The sequence below is a fragment of the Ascidiella aspersa genome, chromosome 4, assembly GCF_963924565.1.
Source record: "Ascidiella aspersa chromosome 4, kaAscAspe10.2, whole genome shotgun sequence".
Lineage (NCBI taxonomy): Eukaryota > Metazoa > Chordata > Ascidiacea > Phlebobranchia > Ascidiidae > Ascidiella > Ascidiella aspersa.
Genome location: NC_139450.1, coordinates 7,679,887 through 7,693,603, shown reverse-complemented (window position 1 = coordinate 7,693,603; position 13,717 = coordinate 7,679,887). Strand labels below are relative to the sequence as shown.

The 13,717-nt window shown below is 34.8% G+C and overlaps 1 protein-coding gene across 1 annotated transcript; it reads left to right on the top strand.

The window, feature by feature from the left end:
- The first annotated feature begins 2,287 nt into the window (after positions 1 to 2,287).
- LOC146146943 (translationally-controlled tumor protein homolog) lies at positions 2,288 to 11,872 on the top strand. The gene is made up of 5 exons (XM_083387723.1): positions 2,288 to 2,410; positions 5,732 to 5,799; positions 7,261 to 7,460; positions 9,286 to 9,397; positions 11,535 to 11,872. Exons 1-5 carry the CDS (start codon positions 2,383 to 2,385, stop codon positions 11,655 to 11,657), a joined length of 531 nt encoding a protein of 176 aa, XP_083243849.1. The 5' UTR covers positions 2,288 to 2,382; the 3' UTR covers positions 11,658 to 11,872.
- The last annotated feature ends 1,845 nt before the right edge of the window (positions 11,873 to 13,717 follow it).

The following is a 13,717-nucleotide window of genomic DNA, read 5'->3' as shown; positions in this document are numbered from 1 at the left end:
AACCAGTTTCAAACTATAGATGGCGAAGCAAGTTAGCAAATAGCAGATGTCACTTGCAAATACCAACGCTATTAACAGAACAAGTCGATAACTAAGAAGGGGTTATTTTTACAAGCGGATAGCGGCGGTCTTTAAGTACACAAATTCAAATGCTGAATGCCGCACAAAGAAAATGCAGAACAAGTCATTAAGCACTTAACACTTTGGTGCGAGTTAGCGTAGCTTGGCATAGGCAATAGTTCTGTCACATAAGCAGAAACATCATAAAACATACGGTAAATTCCAAAGACATTAATCTTATAGCAGGTAGTCCGGTAGCAGCAGGATTTTAAATATTTTTATTATTCTGTTAAAAACAGGGTACATCAGCTGTAAGACAATATGCTAGGTTTTATTTAGAACATATTCAGATATTTTGTTATCGATTCATAGGAAAATTACAAAAATAATTGACCATTTTAATTTTCCGACGATTGCATTATTTTCATGAATAATTTTCTAACTGAAAAGTTACTTTCATAGCCAGGTAAATAACCAAAAAAGTAGGCCTACCTGTTGGCTATTTGCCTGGCACACTGGAGTATGCATACACTATTTTGTAATTATATATTGATTTACCTTCTTAGTGATCCGGGTAAACAGCCTCTTACCTAACTAAAATGTCGAAACCTATAGTTCAAAGGTGTTCAAATGGCGGATCGCGATCCGGTCCTGGATCTTCTCAACTTTATGTGTGAATCTTCCAATGTCGTCTTGAAAAAAAAAAACTTTCACAGTATTTTTATGTGGATACCAATTGTCAGTGTTGAAAACTTCATGAGCTTTTGAGGATATCAAAAGGTGAACGAAAAGCCCCGATTCGATGCTGTTGTGAGATCTAAACCAACTTTTTTTCTCACTCAAACAATCTTGCAGCTGTAGCGCACTTCACTTTTGACTTTTACAAAGTTATTTATATGTTGTAAGATACATTAACATAAATCAAGCACCATAAAAATTAAAGTATGTCCAATATGTTTACCAGCAATATTCGTATTTAGTGGATCGTCATCTTGTCAGGTTTGGCTGTGGTGGATCATGGCAAAAATCATTTGAACACCCCTGCATAATTGCTACCTTTTCATTCGAACGCCACTATTAAACCAAATTAATGCGATATAAATCATATAACCCACAAATGTAACATTTTTAAACTTAAAAATAGAGTTAGCTCCACCAGGCAATATATCAGAGCGTTTTATATCTATTTTTAAACTTAATTCGATGCATTATACATATACGTTTGTAAATTGCTGGGTCGCCACAATTTAGAAATTGCCAAAAAAGTTAAAAACAACGATTTTCTATTTTGCTCCCATAAGAGCCCATTATAAATTGAGACAATTTGGAAAACATTTGAGCAGGGAGTCGAACCGTTTGACTTTTCCGGTTCAGGTTCGGGTTCAAGGCTTTTTTAGGAATCCGGTTCAGTTCCGGTTTCGGATCGGAGTAATTTAAAAGTTCCGGTTCAGCTCCGGTTCGAACATCGTTATTTCAAAACCGGTTCATAAAGTTCCGGTTCAGAAACAATATAATTTGCGTTAAATCTCAAAATGTGGGCCGATAAAGTTCTGCGACTTATTGAAAAAACAGCAACTCAATATTAAATAACTAAAAAATAAAAAATGAACGATTTTTTTATTCAATATTCATATTTTTTTCATAAAATTTCGGACATGGCGTAATTTGACTCTGTAAAATAGAAGTTGTGACGTCATGCTGGAGCGAACCGCTTTTGTTTACAGGTTCGGGTTCGGTTAAAGTTCGTACTTTCAAATTATTCGGTTCAGTTCCGGTTCGGCTCCTTAAAATCTTATAAAAACCGGTTCAGGTTTGGTTACGGTTCGGAAAAAATTGACCCAAAACCGGTTCATAAAGTTCCGGTTCGGTTCCGGTTCGACTCCCTGCATTTGAGCGCGCATGAATCGGAGTTGCACAACTTGTATAATTTCTATGGACTTCGGTTGAAAGTTCATGATAACTTATGACGTAAATGAATATAAGCAAATGACGAGATCTGCTGGAGGAAATTAATCATCCAAATCGTTTTATTTAATGCTTATCTAAGAAGTAAATTAACTTTGACGAAATAAAGCAATTTCGTTTTTGTTTGTTAAATGTTTTTTGTTTTGTTAAAATGTACCTTAAAAATTTGTTAAAACAATATTGTTCTTTAAGTTGATCTAAATTATTTTCAATATGTTTGATCGAGCGTAAAGCCTAAAGTTTGACGTTTTATTAACGTAATGAAAAAACACGTCCGATTCTTCCTTTTTACTCGCAGCTGATCTGCGTTAACATTACTTTTACTTTTGTTAAAAGTTTTTCTTTTACCGCGGCGAAATGTTGATCTACTCGTGTTTGCTTACCGGTAAGTTCCGTTTGATTTTTCAGTTTGTGATAGACTTTTACATAACTCGATAAAGTTGCTGTTTAAAAACTAAAGGCCCGATTTGAAAAAAGTATTTTTGCGCGGGGGTGTTTATGCGGCTGTAATAACTTATTTCTACAATCAGCATGACGTAAAACAGATTACTAGGCGCAGGTCTAGAATTTACAGCGCACATTGTTTGGGTTAGGGTGCATGGTGCGGGTTAGCGATTTGGGCGGTGGTCTAGAATCCTACCACAATTAGTGGCGCTCTTTAACTTATGTACGTGAAAAGTTATGCAAAAAACAAAACAAAATAATACCGCATACCACAACGCGTATTGTTTGGATTAGCGTTTGGGTGAGGGTGGGTCAAGTAATATTATGTTTATTATTAATAATAACTTGACCCACCCTCAACCAAACGCTAACCCGCACCCTAACCCAAACAATATGTGTTGTGGTATGAGGCATTTGAAGAAAAAAATTTTTTTATTAATTTTTACGTACAATAGTGAAAGAGTGCCCAATTATTATATCAATGCACAAAATTTGTGTTAGGGTGCGAGTTAGAGTTTAGGCGTGAGTGGGTTTAGTATTATTCCATTCATTATTTAATAATTTATTGCTTGACCCACCCTAACCCATAACTATGCTAACCCGTAAACCCAAATATTGTTCGTTGCGGTAGTATTCTAGACCAGTGCCGCGATTTGTTTTAGGGTTGGATATATACTATTATTATATAATGAATACATTAATACTTGACACACCAAAATGCCAACTCACACCCTAACCCAAATATTGTGCGTTGGTTTAATTATTTTTGGGATTCTAGACCAGTGTAGTGTACTGACAACTACCAAAAGCTAGCCAGGACCGCCAACGAAATTTAAACGGCAAAATGCAATATATTTTATATTCAACATTTAATATGGGTAATATCGAGAATTTTCATCCGACCAAAATAGACCCAAAAATCAATTTACACAAGAGACCAAAAAAACTTAGCCCTAGTTTATACCTTTCTAACGATGCCACATGTGACGTGGTAGTAGTTGAAGCCATAAGTTTTTATAGACGATAACAGATACTAATATTTATAGGCGATCGCAGTAATTTTTAAACGCTCGTCACTTGCCCAATTCAAATTTCAAGTGAACAAAATTGTATCAAGACATTTCTACAAACTATAATGCCAGGGCTACTCGCCTTTTATCTGCTATTACTTACCAGATTGGAAACTGTGGGTATTTTTTGGTGAGGCACTTTTTCAACTTCAAATTTCGCAACCGTAATAATTTTATTTCTAATTTTTTCACGGCTAAAAATTAGGTATTATACTGAAAACTATTGGAGCAACTTCAGTGTTGCATGTTAAAGCGCCACTAATATTTTTCGGTGCGAACCTGTTTGGAGCCAGCATTTTTTGGCCATCTTTTATTGCTAACTGCTTGGAATTAGTCACACAAAGAGGGGTAAATCATGAACTCAAAAACAGTACATTTATGCATTTTACATCAGCGATTTTTTTTCACAAGTGCGCTGCTATGATTGCATCTAAGAGGGTAACTGCAGGAAAATAGCAAGATATCCTAATTTTAAATGGATAGCGTGCATTTAGGTCTGATGTCTGCCTGCCTGCCTCCATGTCTGTTTGTAATGTTAAATGTTGTTTTCCAAAAGCCTTTATTGGCCAACTTAAAAATCGCTTGGAAGAGACTATTTTGTAGACAACTGGATATCAAACTTTAAAATTTGAAACACAATACATTTTCCATATATGGCGAATGAATTATGGACAGAAGTTGTAAATTTGAAGTTCGTAACACTGCTATAAAATTTGTTTGCAACAAAGAAGTACAATGTTGTATTATGCCTTAGCTCAAACTATACTTAAAGGTGTATAGGTATTGATAAATGTTCAAGAGCCAAAATCGCAATGACCTTTTGGTAATTGTAAACAATATAAACTAAACATTTATGATAAGTGTGTTAGATTTGCACCCGTCCTCCTGTAAATGATTAGCAGACATTTTTCTCAATTTGACAAGAATTACAAATTGTGATACTCCAAATTTTGAACACAAATTTTTGACTACTCATTTAGCAATTGTTTTTTCTTCTATGAATACTAAAGCATTCAGAACAATTAAATCCATTTAAGTTATATCAACATTAACATTGTAACAACACTGGCATTTTTGGTAAGTGGACTTTAGGATGCTTGAAACTAATCTTCATTTGTATTTAAATCCTTTCTTATCACTGACAATATTTACAACTGGATGTGAGCGACGCCCTATAGTGTATTGTTTCAATTTTATAAGGGCGTCACACAATGGTTTGGATTCAGATCTAAACTTAATTGCGATATAAAACATTCACAGACAGTTATTTTTTAAGCTTTGGCTTGGTTGACCGCTATGAACTTTTAAGAGATTGCAACAACATACTTACGTAGACTAATTGCTAATTTTCACGTGTAGTTACACAAGTAGGTAATATTTTAAAATACCATAGTGTTCAGGGGACTTGTATTGGAACAATTGCTTACAATCTAATAGATACAAAAAAATTAAATTCTTATCGCTGGGTACATCGCAAGTAAGATAAACTTTTCCAATGGCGTCAACAACTCAGTTAAACATTAAAAAATAAATAAAGAGTCTTTATTACGATCATTACTGAATGTGACCTTCGATTGACCTTAGTATTTGTGTAGTATTGAATGTATTTGCACCTTAGTGTTTGTATTTGCAGCTAAGGAAATAACTTGCGCTAAGTAATATTTGCGCTTAGTTGCTACATCAACCAATTAAATTTCTCGCCAAAGCCAGTTAGGCAAGTGAGTTTCTATCGGCACTCACCCGAAACGATTTGCACTCACATTTCTGCCTACAGCCATTAAACACTTGACCCACTAATGGCCCACCTTTAGCTCCTGATGATTTTTTGAAAGTGTCTTCACCGCGGGCTGAATTAAGTTACATTTGTCACACTTGAGTCACAGTTTTTATTTGAGGAATTTAAATTCATTCAAGCTAGAGAAATTTATAGCTTGAGCTCTTAAAATTAAAAATTGGATCTTGCTTCGGCTCCAAGCAAAATGTAAATTCTTCTGGCTCAAACTCCCCAACATTGCTTATAGGCATTTTTTTTCTATAATAACACTTTTTCTCTCCATATTAAATCACTAGGCCAATCAAGATGAATTGTTCAAATATTTTTGTGAAAACTAAAACATAATAATCACTACCAAACTGGCAATAGTTGTTAAGGTTTGCTGTAACATAACTAATAGCAAAATTTTACATTTTAGATGGTGAGCTCTTTTCAGATGCATTTACAATTCACCGTCAAGGTCCATTTTACAAAATTAGTATAAAGGTTAGTATGTTATGCAACAACAAAAAGTCTTGCCCTTAGAAAAGTAATCAGTTATTTTTTCTGGTTTATGCAAAACGTATGAAAATGCTTAATTGACATTTTTGTCATTTAAAAAAGACAAACAATTAAGACGCTGGTTATTTTAGAAAACTGTTGTGTAAACAGTTAAAATATAACGTAAAAATAATTTTAGAAAATTAATTAAAGACCTAATTATCGAAGTAGGAAATAAGATAATTGCAAATCACAAGTTAAAAACACCGCAAATACTGTTCAGAACATTTGTTCAAATCAGAGATAAACAATTCTATATTGCAAAAACAAAGTTGAACCTAATTCAATAAACTAGGCTTAGGTGGGTGGTTAATTCCGCAAGCTCGTGTATACTGGATATTGCTAACGAAGACATAATACTGTTAAAATATCATTGAATATAACTCAAAACTAATTTTTTTTGATACAATTTTAGCTGAACTACAATTTCAAAAAGTTTGCTATAGTTTTTTTTAATTTTGTAAATGATTTTGCATTTTTAAATCAATGACCTAATAAATAATAATAGTTTTGTCAAATAATTTTGACCTAATGTCTATTTTGACAAGTCAAAAATTAATCGCATACTTAACAGTGTTTTTAAGTATGCAATGAAAGACACACAGACATATGTGTGTACTGTTTTTAAGTATGTTTTGAAAATTAAAAACGTTTATCAGATTTTGCAATGCTCAAAGTGAAATCACAAAGTATTCTAGAATAACAAGTCCAGAATATCAAATTTTCAAATTTGTTTGTTTATTTTTTTAACATCTATTTTAGATTTTTTATGTTTAAATAAGAATTTGAATTATGCTTAAAGATAATGACATAAAACAATTACATTCTGTTGTTATGCGAAAATATAAAGTAAGGAAAATAAATGGTTCCAAACACTGCTTCAGACAGACAAATGAAAAATGCAGTTTGAAATAAATTTATGCCCCGTAAATGTTTAGATACAAGCAGATGCGTAGCAAGAAATCCCCAAATCGGGTGTCACGAACATCCAATTAAGGAATTTCCTATTTCAATTTTTTTTCCCCTATTTTTCAGATTTTTTCCTATTTTCAAAGACAAAAAAGTGCCCAAAATTAGTATTATTTGAGCTTCGTACATACAAAAAAGTGCCCAAATTAGTTTTATTGGTGCTACGTACAGACAAAAAGTGCCCAAATTAGTTTTATTGACACTATAAAGGGACAAAAAAGGGCCCAATTTAGTTATATCAGGGCAACGTACGGACAAAAAAGTGCCGAAATTAGTTTTATCTGATCTACAAACGGACAAAAAAGTGCCCAAATTTGTTTTTTGGAGCTAGGTACGGTGAAAAAAAGTGCCCAATTTAGTTTTAACAAGGCTACATCGGACAGATATGCAACAACCGTAACCCTGTCTGTTTTTGATCTCAAATGTTTTTTTTTTTAGAAAATTACTAAAAAATCGGATAATATAGATGAACGTCTAATTGGGGGAAATAAATCGGCTGAAGATCCGGATGAGTGTGAAGTGGATGATAATCCTGGAGAAAAAGTTTATGATGTGGTTGACCAAAACAATTTATTGGTATTGCCTGATTTCTCTTCTAAAAAAGAAGTCCTCCTGTACGGTAAAGAATATTTTAAAAGGTTAGTATAGACCACTTTAGACTTGTTTGCAAGCACTATCCATTACCATCTATTAATATTGAGACATTTGCATGTAGTTTGTCGTGTGTTAAGGGCGATTGGAAAATTACTCTATTCAGGGTTGGCCTTAAGCACTCGCCCGCTCGCCAATGCGAGTGCAAATCGCCCCGGGCGAGTGGCGAGTGACACCCACTCGCCCGACTGGCGAGTGACTTCGGCGAGAAATTTAATTAGTTGGTGTAGGATAACTTGTGTTAAGCACCACTACTAAGCGAAATAATACTTAGAGCCAGTTATTTTCCTAAAAACTAAGACGCAAATACATTCAACACCACACAAATAACAAGGTTAATCGAAGTCGCGTTCGAAGCTCGTAATAAAGACTCTTTGTCCCGTTTTTCAAAAAAAATCGTTTACCGGCAAACAATCAAAGACGTCATTGCTGCAGTGGAAAATAGTTATGAGGTTTATTGTTTACCTTGAACATTGTTAATTAACGCCTTTGGAAAAGTTTATTGGACTTGCGATGTACCCAGGATAATAATTCTACTTTTTTGTATTTATTTAATTGTTTGTATTACGAAATTAAGAGCAATTGCTAGAGTTTTTGCTAACAATAAGTTTCAATGCAAATATCTTCTAATAATATTTATAAGTAGTGTTTTTTATGTTTTGAGGGACCGAAACCCTCCACTGTGTTAGGCGAAATGTGGCGTTTTGTTTGTGGCGTGAAACAACCTGCGTTAAAACGTCCTTCAAGCACAGAAAAACCAGAATACGAAAAAAGAGAGCGCAAGGAATTAAAAAAAATGGAAAATAGGCAGGCCGTGGCTACTAAATTGTCAGTGTTCTTTTTTTCACTAAAGATTGTTAAAAATATTTAAACATTGTCTTAAGCGTAAACTGCTTTACAGGTCATTAATTTGTTCATCCGTGCTTGGAAATAAACAACCAGACTTATAAAAACTGCTGTTTACGTAGAAAAACCACAACAGGTTAACGATAACCCAGGAAATGACCGCGCTAGGACGAAAATTTGCAAAAGGCATGCCAACAAATTTGGCGAGTGTTATTTCGTCTGGGCGAGTGCCGATTGACTGCCGCTCTCCCAGCTGGCGAGTGTAAATTTTTGCTTAGGAACAACCCTGCTATTGTTGTTCTATTAAAATTGTGCCGCGAAATAGTTAAGAAGATTTTTTTAGTGTGCCGCAACCAAAAAAGTTTGGAAACCATTAGTTTAGAATTACGATTTACGAGTTTTGCATTTATTAGGGATGTACTATGTAATCAAAACTTTGTAGTGGTTTCAAATTAAAAAAAAAATTAAAAGTTAACAGGTATCTAGCAATTTCAGTGAGTTTTCTGCAATTTCCCAAATTGTATTGGGACAAGTTGTCCACTTAGGCCTGGGTATAAGCCACACAACACAACGTTTGATGTCTATAAATAGCTTTTTGTCATCTTTCCTAATACAAGTTAGAGGTAGATTAAATCAATTGAAAGTTCTTATTGTTAGCTGTGTGTCCTTGTAGGCTGAAAGCTGCCAGCCATGCACTGTCTGTCTCGTATAAAATTATTGGTATGACGTCATGAAAGTGTTTTATGTATTGCACCCTAACCCTGGCTCAAATTTAAGAGACATTGTGTTGTGGTATTTGTTTATTCCTTTTATACATCCCAACATTTTGCGAAAACTTTTCGAATCTTCAAAAAAACATTCAATCGATTAGCTATTCCTGTTTTAGTTACAGCTGTTTCATTTTTAGTTTTTTTTAATAAAGCTGCATTTGCACTACACCAATTTTATTATCATTACATTTTACAGCTTGAAAGAAAAAATTGCAGAAACGGAAAAATGCCCTACAAAATTAGCAGAGTATGAGGCGAGAGCAAAGGAAGCCTTCAAGTACCTGACTACCAATTTTAAAGACTTGGAGGTAACTTTGCGTCACACTAATAATTTTATTAAAAACAGTTGGATCTATTATGAAGATGGATTTTGTGCCGCGTCTTCAATATCGCCTAAGCTGATGTTATCTGCTCGCTTTTCTATATACCAAGAAAAATATGAAATGGCACTTAATTTTGCAGGAACTAAGGCAAATAGAAATGGATTTTGTTTTCTGTTTTTCGCTTTTGTTACTTGCACCGCTAGTAATCCCTCTATCCAGATGTACATGACCTTGAAAAAGGCACTTCGAAAACTATCATCATGATCTCTGTTTTTCTTGTAGTACAGATTTTTCTGTCATCCAGACTACAAACTGAAATACCGCCATTGACATTTAAATGTTGTTTCCCCACTAGAGACCTAAATTTCTAGTATTCCTGGTAGAAATCGACCGATATCACTTTTTCGGCCCGATACCCGTTTTTTTTTAAATAAAATGCAAATTAAATTTCAGTTTATCCAACTATATTTATTAAACTCTATTTTGCAAGTTTCCTAGGCATACTGTTAAACAATAAAAATTGCCAATAAAATGAAAATTTGTTTGTTTTTCAGGACGAACTATATCTTACTTTCATAGTAAAATATTGGCCAAAATTTACCCATACCGATATATCGGTCTATCTCTAGTTAACGGTCCTACATACCTGGTATTTCTTCCAAAGCGTCTGGTGGCCTTTGATAACACTATCTGCTTTTTCACGTAGACATCTAAGATTTTTTGGAATCTGTTTCACTTTATTTTTCTGACAACTGTTTTAGTATTTTAAATTTATAGATCAGCTGCATCCAATAAGCTAGAAAATAGCTGTTGCCGTGAAATCGCAAGATAAAACAATATAAATTCCCGCAGTGGCTCGATTAAGACGCGAACACTGTAATTCTGCTATATAACGATAGCATTTGCTAGATACTTTTTAAAGACGGCGTGTGTATCATGGCACTTTCTAATAATATTTTCGAATTTACCAAGTGCAGTTTTATTGCTTCGCTCTAATGTTTCGTGTGTTTTAAATTGTACAAAACATTTCAAGTATTTTGTAGTTCTTATTCAAATCACACAACGTTTGTTCCTTAGACGTATTTTTTCGATTTATTTCCGATTTGTTTGCACTTACGCACGAGTTTGACCGAGAACAACAAGTTCTTAAATTTTCTAGCATAATGGTTGGAGGTTGTAGTAAGGCGTAGAAAGAATATCAAAGCTCATACAGAAATAGGTGGCATGTTGAACGTTTTCGCTATTGCCATTCAGTATGGGGGTTTGTCATTAATCTTACTACGTTCTTAAATGTTACTTGTTTTACGACTTTACATACAGACGTAAAATTCTGACATAATCTCCCACATTTTTTAAGCTGAGCAGAGGGCTGCTTGCTTTGTGTATGACAAATCGCTACTAACAGCCAGACTTGGACAACTGGATTTATTTTAGCTTTTTTAAATTAGATAAGAATTAAAACTAGAGCGTTTAAGTTTTTTTTTTAAGATAAGAATTATATCGTTTTGAGTTTTCGGTAAATTCAAATTAGATTAGAATTACCGATTTCCTAAAAAATCAAATTTTATATAGAATTTGAACTAAAATTACATTTATTTATTCACAATTAAATTAATTTCAATCTCAAATTATTCTAATAAGAACGTGAATGGGAAATATGTGTGTGCTAATTTTAAAGCCTTTTTTTGCTTTTTAGTCTGTAAAAATTACCATACAAGTCGTTTTGAATTCTTTGTTTTAACTGAGAGACTAAAAAATGCCTTTGGATAAAGTACCATTTATGGTTAAAGCATTATCTGTCATCAATAATGTCTTTTGTTTGATTTTTGGATCATATAACTGCTTTTATGATGTCTTATGTGACATTCTAAAGCTTCTATTATGCTGTACTACCTGCTGTCAAAATATCGTTCGCATTAGTTAGCAAGTTGTTACATTAAAAAAAGTGTACTACAAGAAACATGGATCCACTAACCTTTGAATTTTGTAGGGCCGCGAAATATCAAAATAATTGCAACTGCTCCACCAGACAAAATTTTTAGAAAAGTTTGGAAACCGCTGTTCTAATTCACGAAATTAAAAAATGTCCAAGTCTACTAACAGCACTTTGTATTCCTTGCAGGTGCTCGCTCCGGATAATCAGTGGGAAAATAAAGTAACCAGGGGCTTTGTCGGTTACGAGGAGAATGGGACAGATGCTTTTATGCTCGTGTTTGCCGATGGCGTTCGATCTATTAAGACCTAAAGTTGTGATACCTCATGACGAAGAAAAACAGACCGCGACTTCCGCCCAGCCTTTCGTAGTGTTATTAGTTGCTTTCTTTCAACACCCCTTCTTCTCCCGGCTACTCGTCATCTCTGTTAAACTGTACAACAAATATATGGATGGACATATACTCTTATCTCGCTGTGTATAATTCACATTCTCCCAACGGTATAAATACAATGTTTGTCGTGGTATGTTTCTTTGTTTGTTGTTGCTTTCTGTGCACATTAGGTCAGTGACCGTCGTGTCGCGCGACCATGACAGGTGTGCCAAGGTGTTTTTTAGTGGCTTTTTCCAAAGGATACGGTCTGAAAGTAAATACAAATTTAGCCGTACCCTATAACTAGCTTGTTATACTGACAGTATGCAAAAAATCCTTAACTTTACTGAATTAGTAAAAAAACGTCTTGATGAAAATCTCGCATGCTACCTTTAATTTGTAAAAAAATAATTTTGGAACCAGGCTTTCGCCCGTGTAGACTGTACAAAGGCGAGGCAAACGCAAAGTGTCCCTGGACATCAAAGACAAATTCTATTAAAATATATAGCCATTTTTTTGCTTGTTAGCTTCGGTTATCACCGATTTTTGTTATCTGGTTGGTATGCGTACTAAAATATAATTTTGAGTATTGAAGTACCAAACACAGTTTTCCAGTATGTTTTTGCAATGCTAATTAAAAGTCCTCTGATTTACCATCACAAAGTTAAAGGAGACTTTTCAGCTGGGCAACAAATTCGAGCATTATGGAGCACAACAGCTAGGCTACAAATTTTGCGTCTTGGAAACTTATTACCCTATATAGCGGTGGTTCATAACCTTTTTTCAGCCGCGCCCCCCTTTGGTAATTTTCTCATGCCTTCCAACCCCCCTATTAAAATATTTCGACATTTTGCAATTAAATATCACAAAGAAAACAGGAAAATAGTGAAGGGTGTTGTTGGTCGCGCGAAGCGCTAAAAAATTTGAGTTTTATTTTGTCGATTTGGCTAAACTGCAACCGAAGAGACGTTTCGCATTGGGCACACAACAAATTGCGCGAGCTCGACACATTGATTTTATCGAGCTGATTTTGACGGACATGTTGCGAGGGCATTTACTCCACAGTTGTAAGAGTTGTATGATGTCGAGCGGTATGTAGGAATTATGCCTAACACAAACGAAACCATTAAAATCACTGCAAAAAGTTGAAATAGTGAAGTCGAGCTCGCGCCCCCCATAGAATTGCTAGAATTTGCGCAAAATTATTCGCTTTCCACACGAATCGTAAACATATTTTTAGTTGTCTGAGCCAATTTTTAAACATCGGTTTAGCCAAAAGCAGGGCTTTGGAGCTGGCGTCAAAGTTAAACTGCTCCGGCTCCAGCTCCGTAGCTCTCTTTTATCCTAGGTTACCTCCAGCTTCAGCTCCGGAGCTTATTAATACCACTGCTCCGGATCCAGCTCCGGCTCCATTATGTCAAAAACCGAGATTTAAAGATGAACGCCCAATTTGCAATATCTAGCGTTTTAAACTAATCACAAACAAAAAACCACAACAAAAAAACTACAATGATTAGTTAGAAAAGTTGCCCCCAAAGAGGCCACATTTTTTGATTTTGTCAAGGGTAGCTGTTAAATTATGTGGATTCAGCCAATAATAGTAGCATAGCATCTTATGAAATACATCGGAGCCGGAGCTATTTTTAAACAGCTGGCTCCAGCTCCTGCTCCAGCTTCGTTTGAATTTCACGTATAGAGCTCCGGCTCCGTTAAAAATGCACGGCTCCGGCTCCGCGCTCCGGATCCGGCTCCAAAGCCCTGCTGCGAAGTCGGGACTCCAGTAAGCCTACGTAAAACAACCAGAGTTCCGATTCCGACGGGTGCATGCGCATTAACAAAATTCAAAAGCGATAAGGCCGAAAACACATAAAAAAATCACAGAATGCTTTACTTTTGCTATATGTATATCTTGAACGATGAAATGCATCAGCGTAAAAAAGACGAAAAAAAATAGCGAAAGTTGTAGCCTATATTTTGGAGAGTTTTTCAATGCTCACGT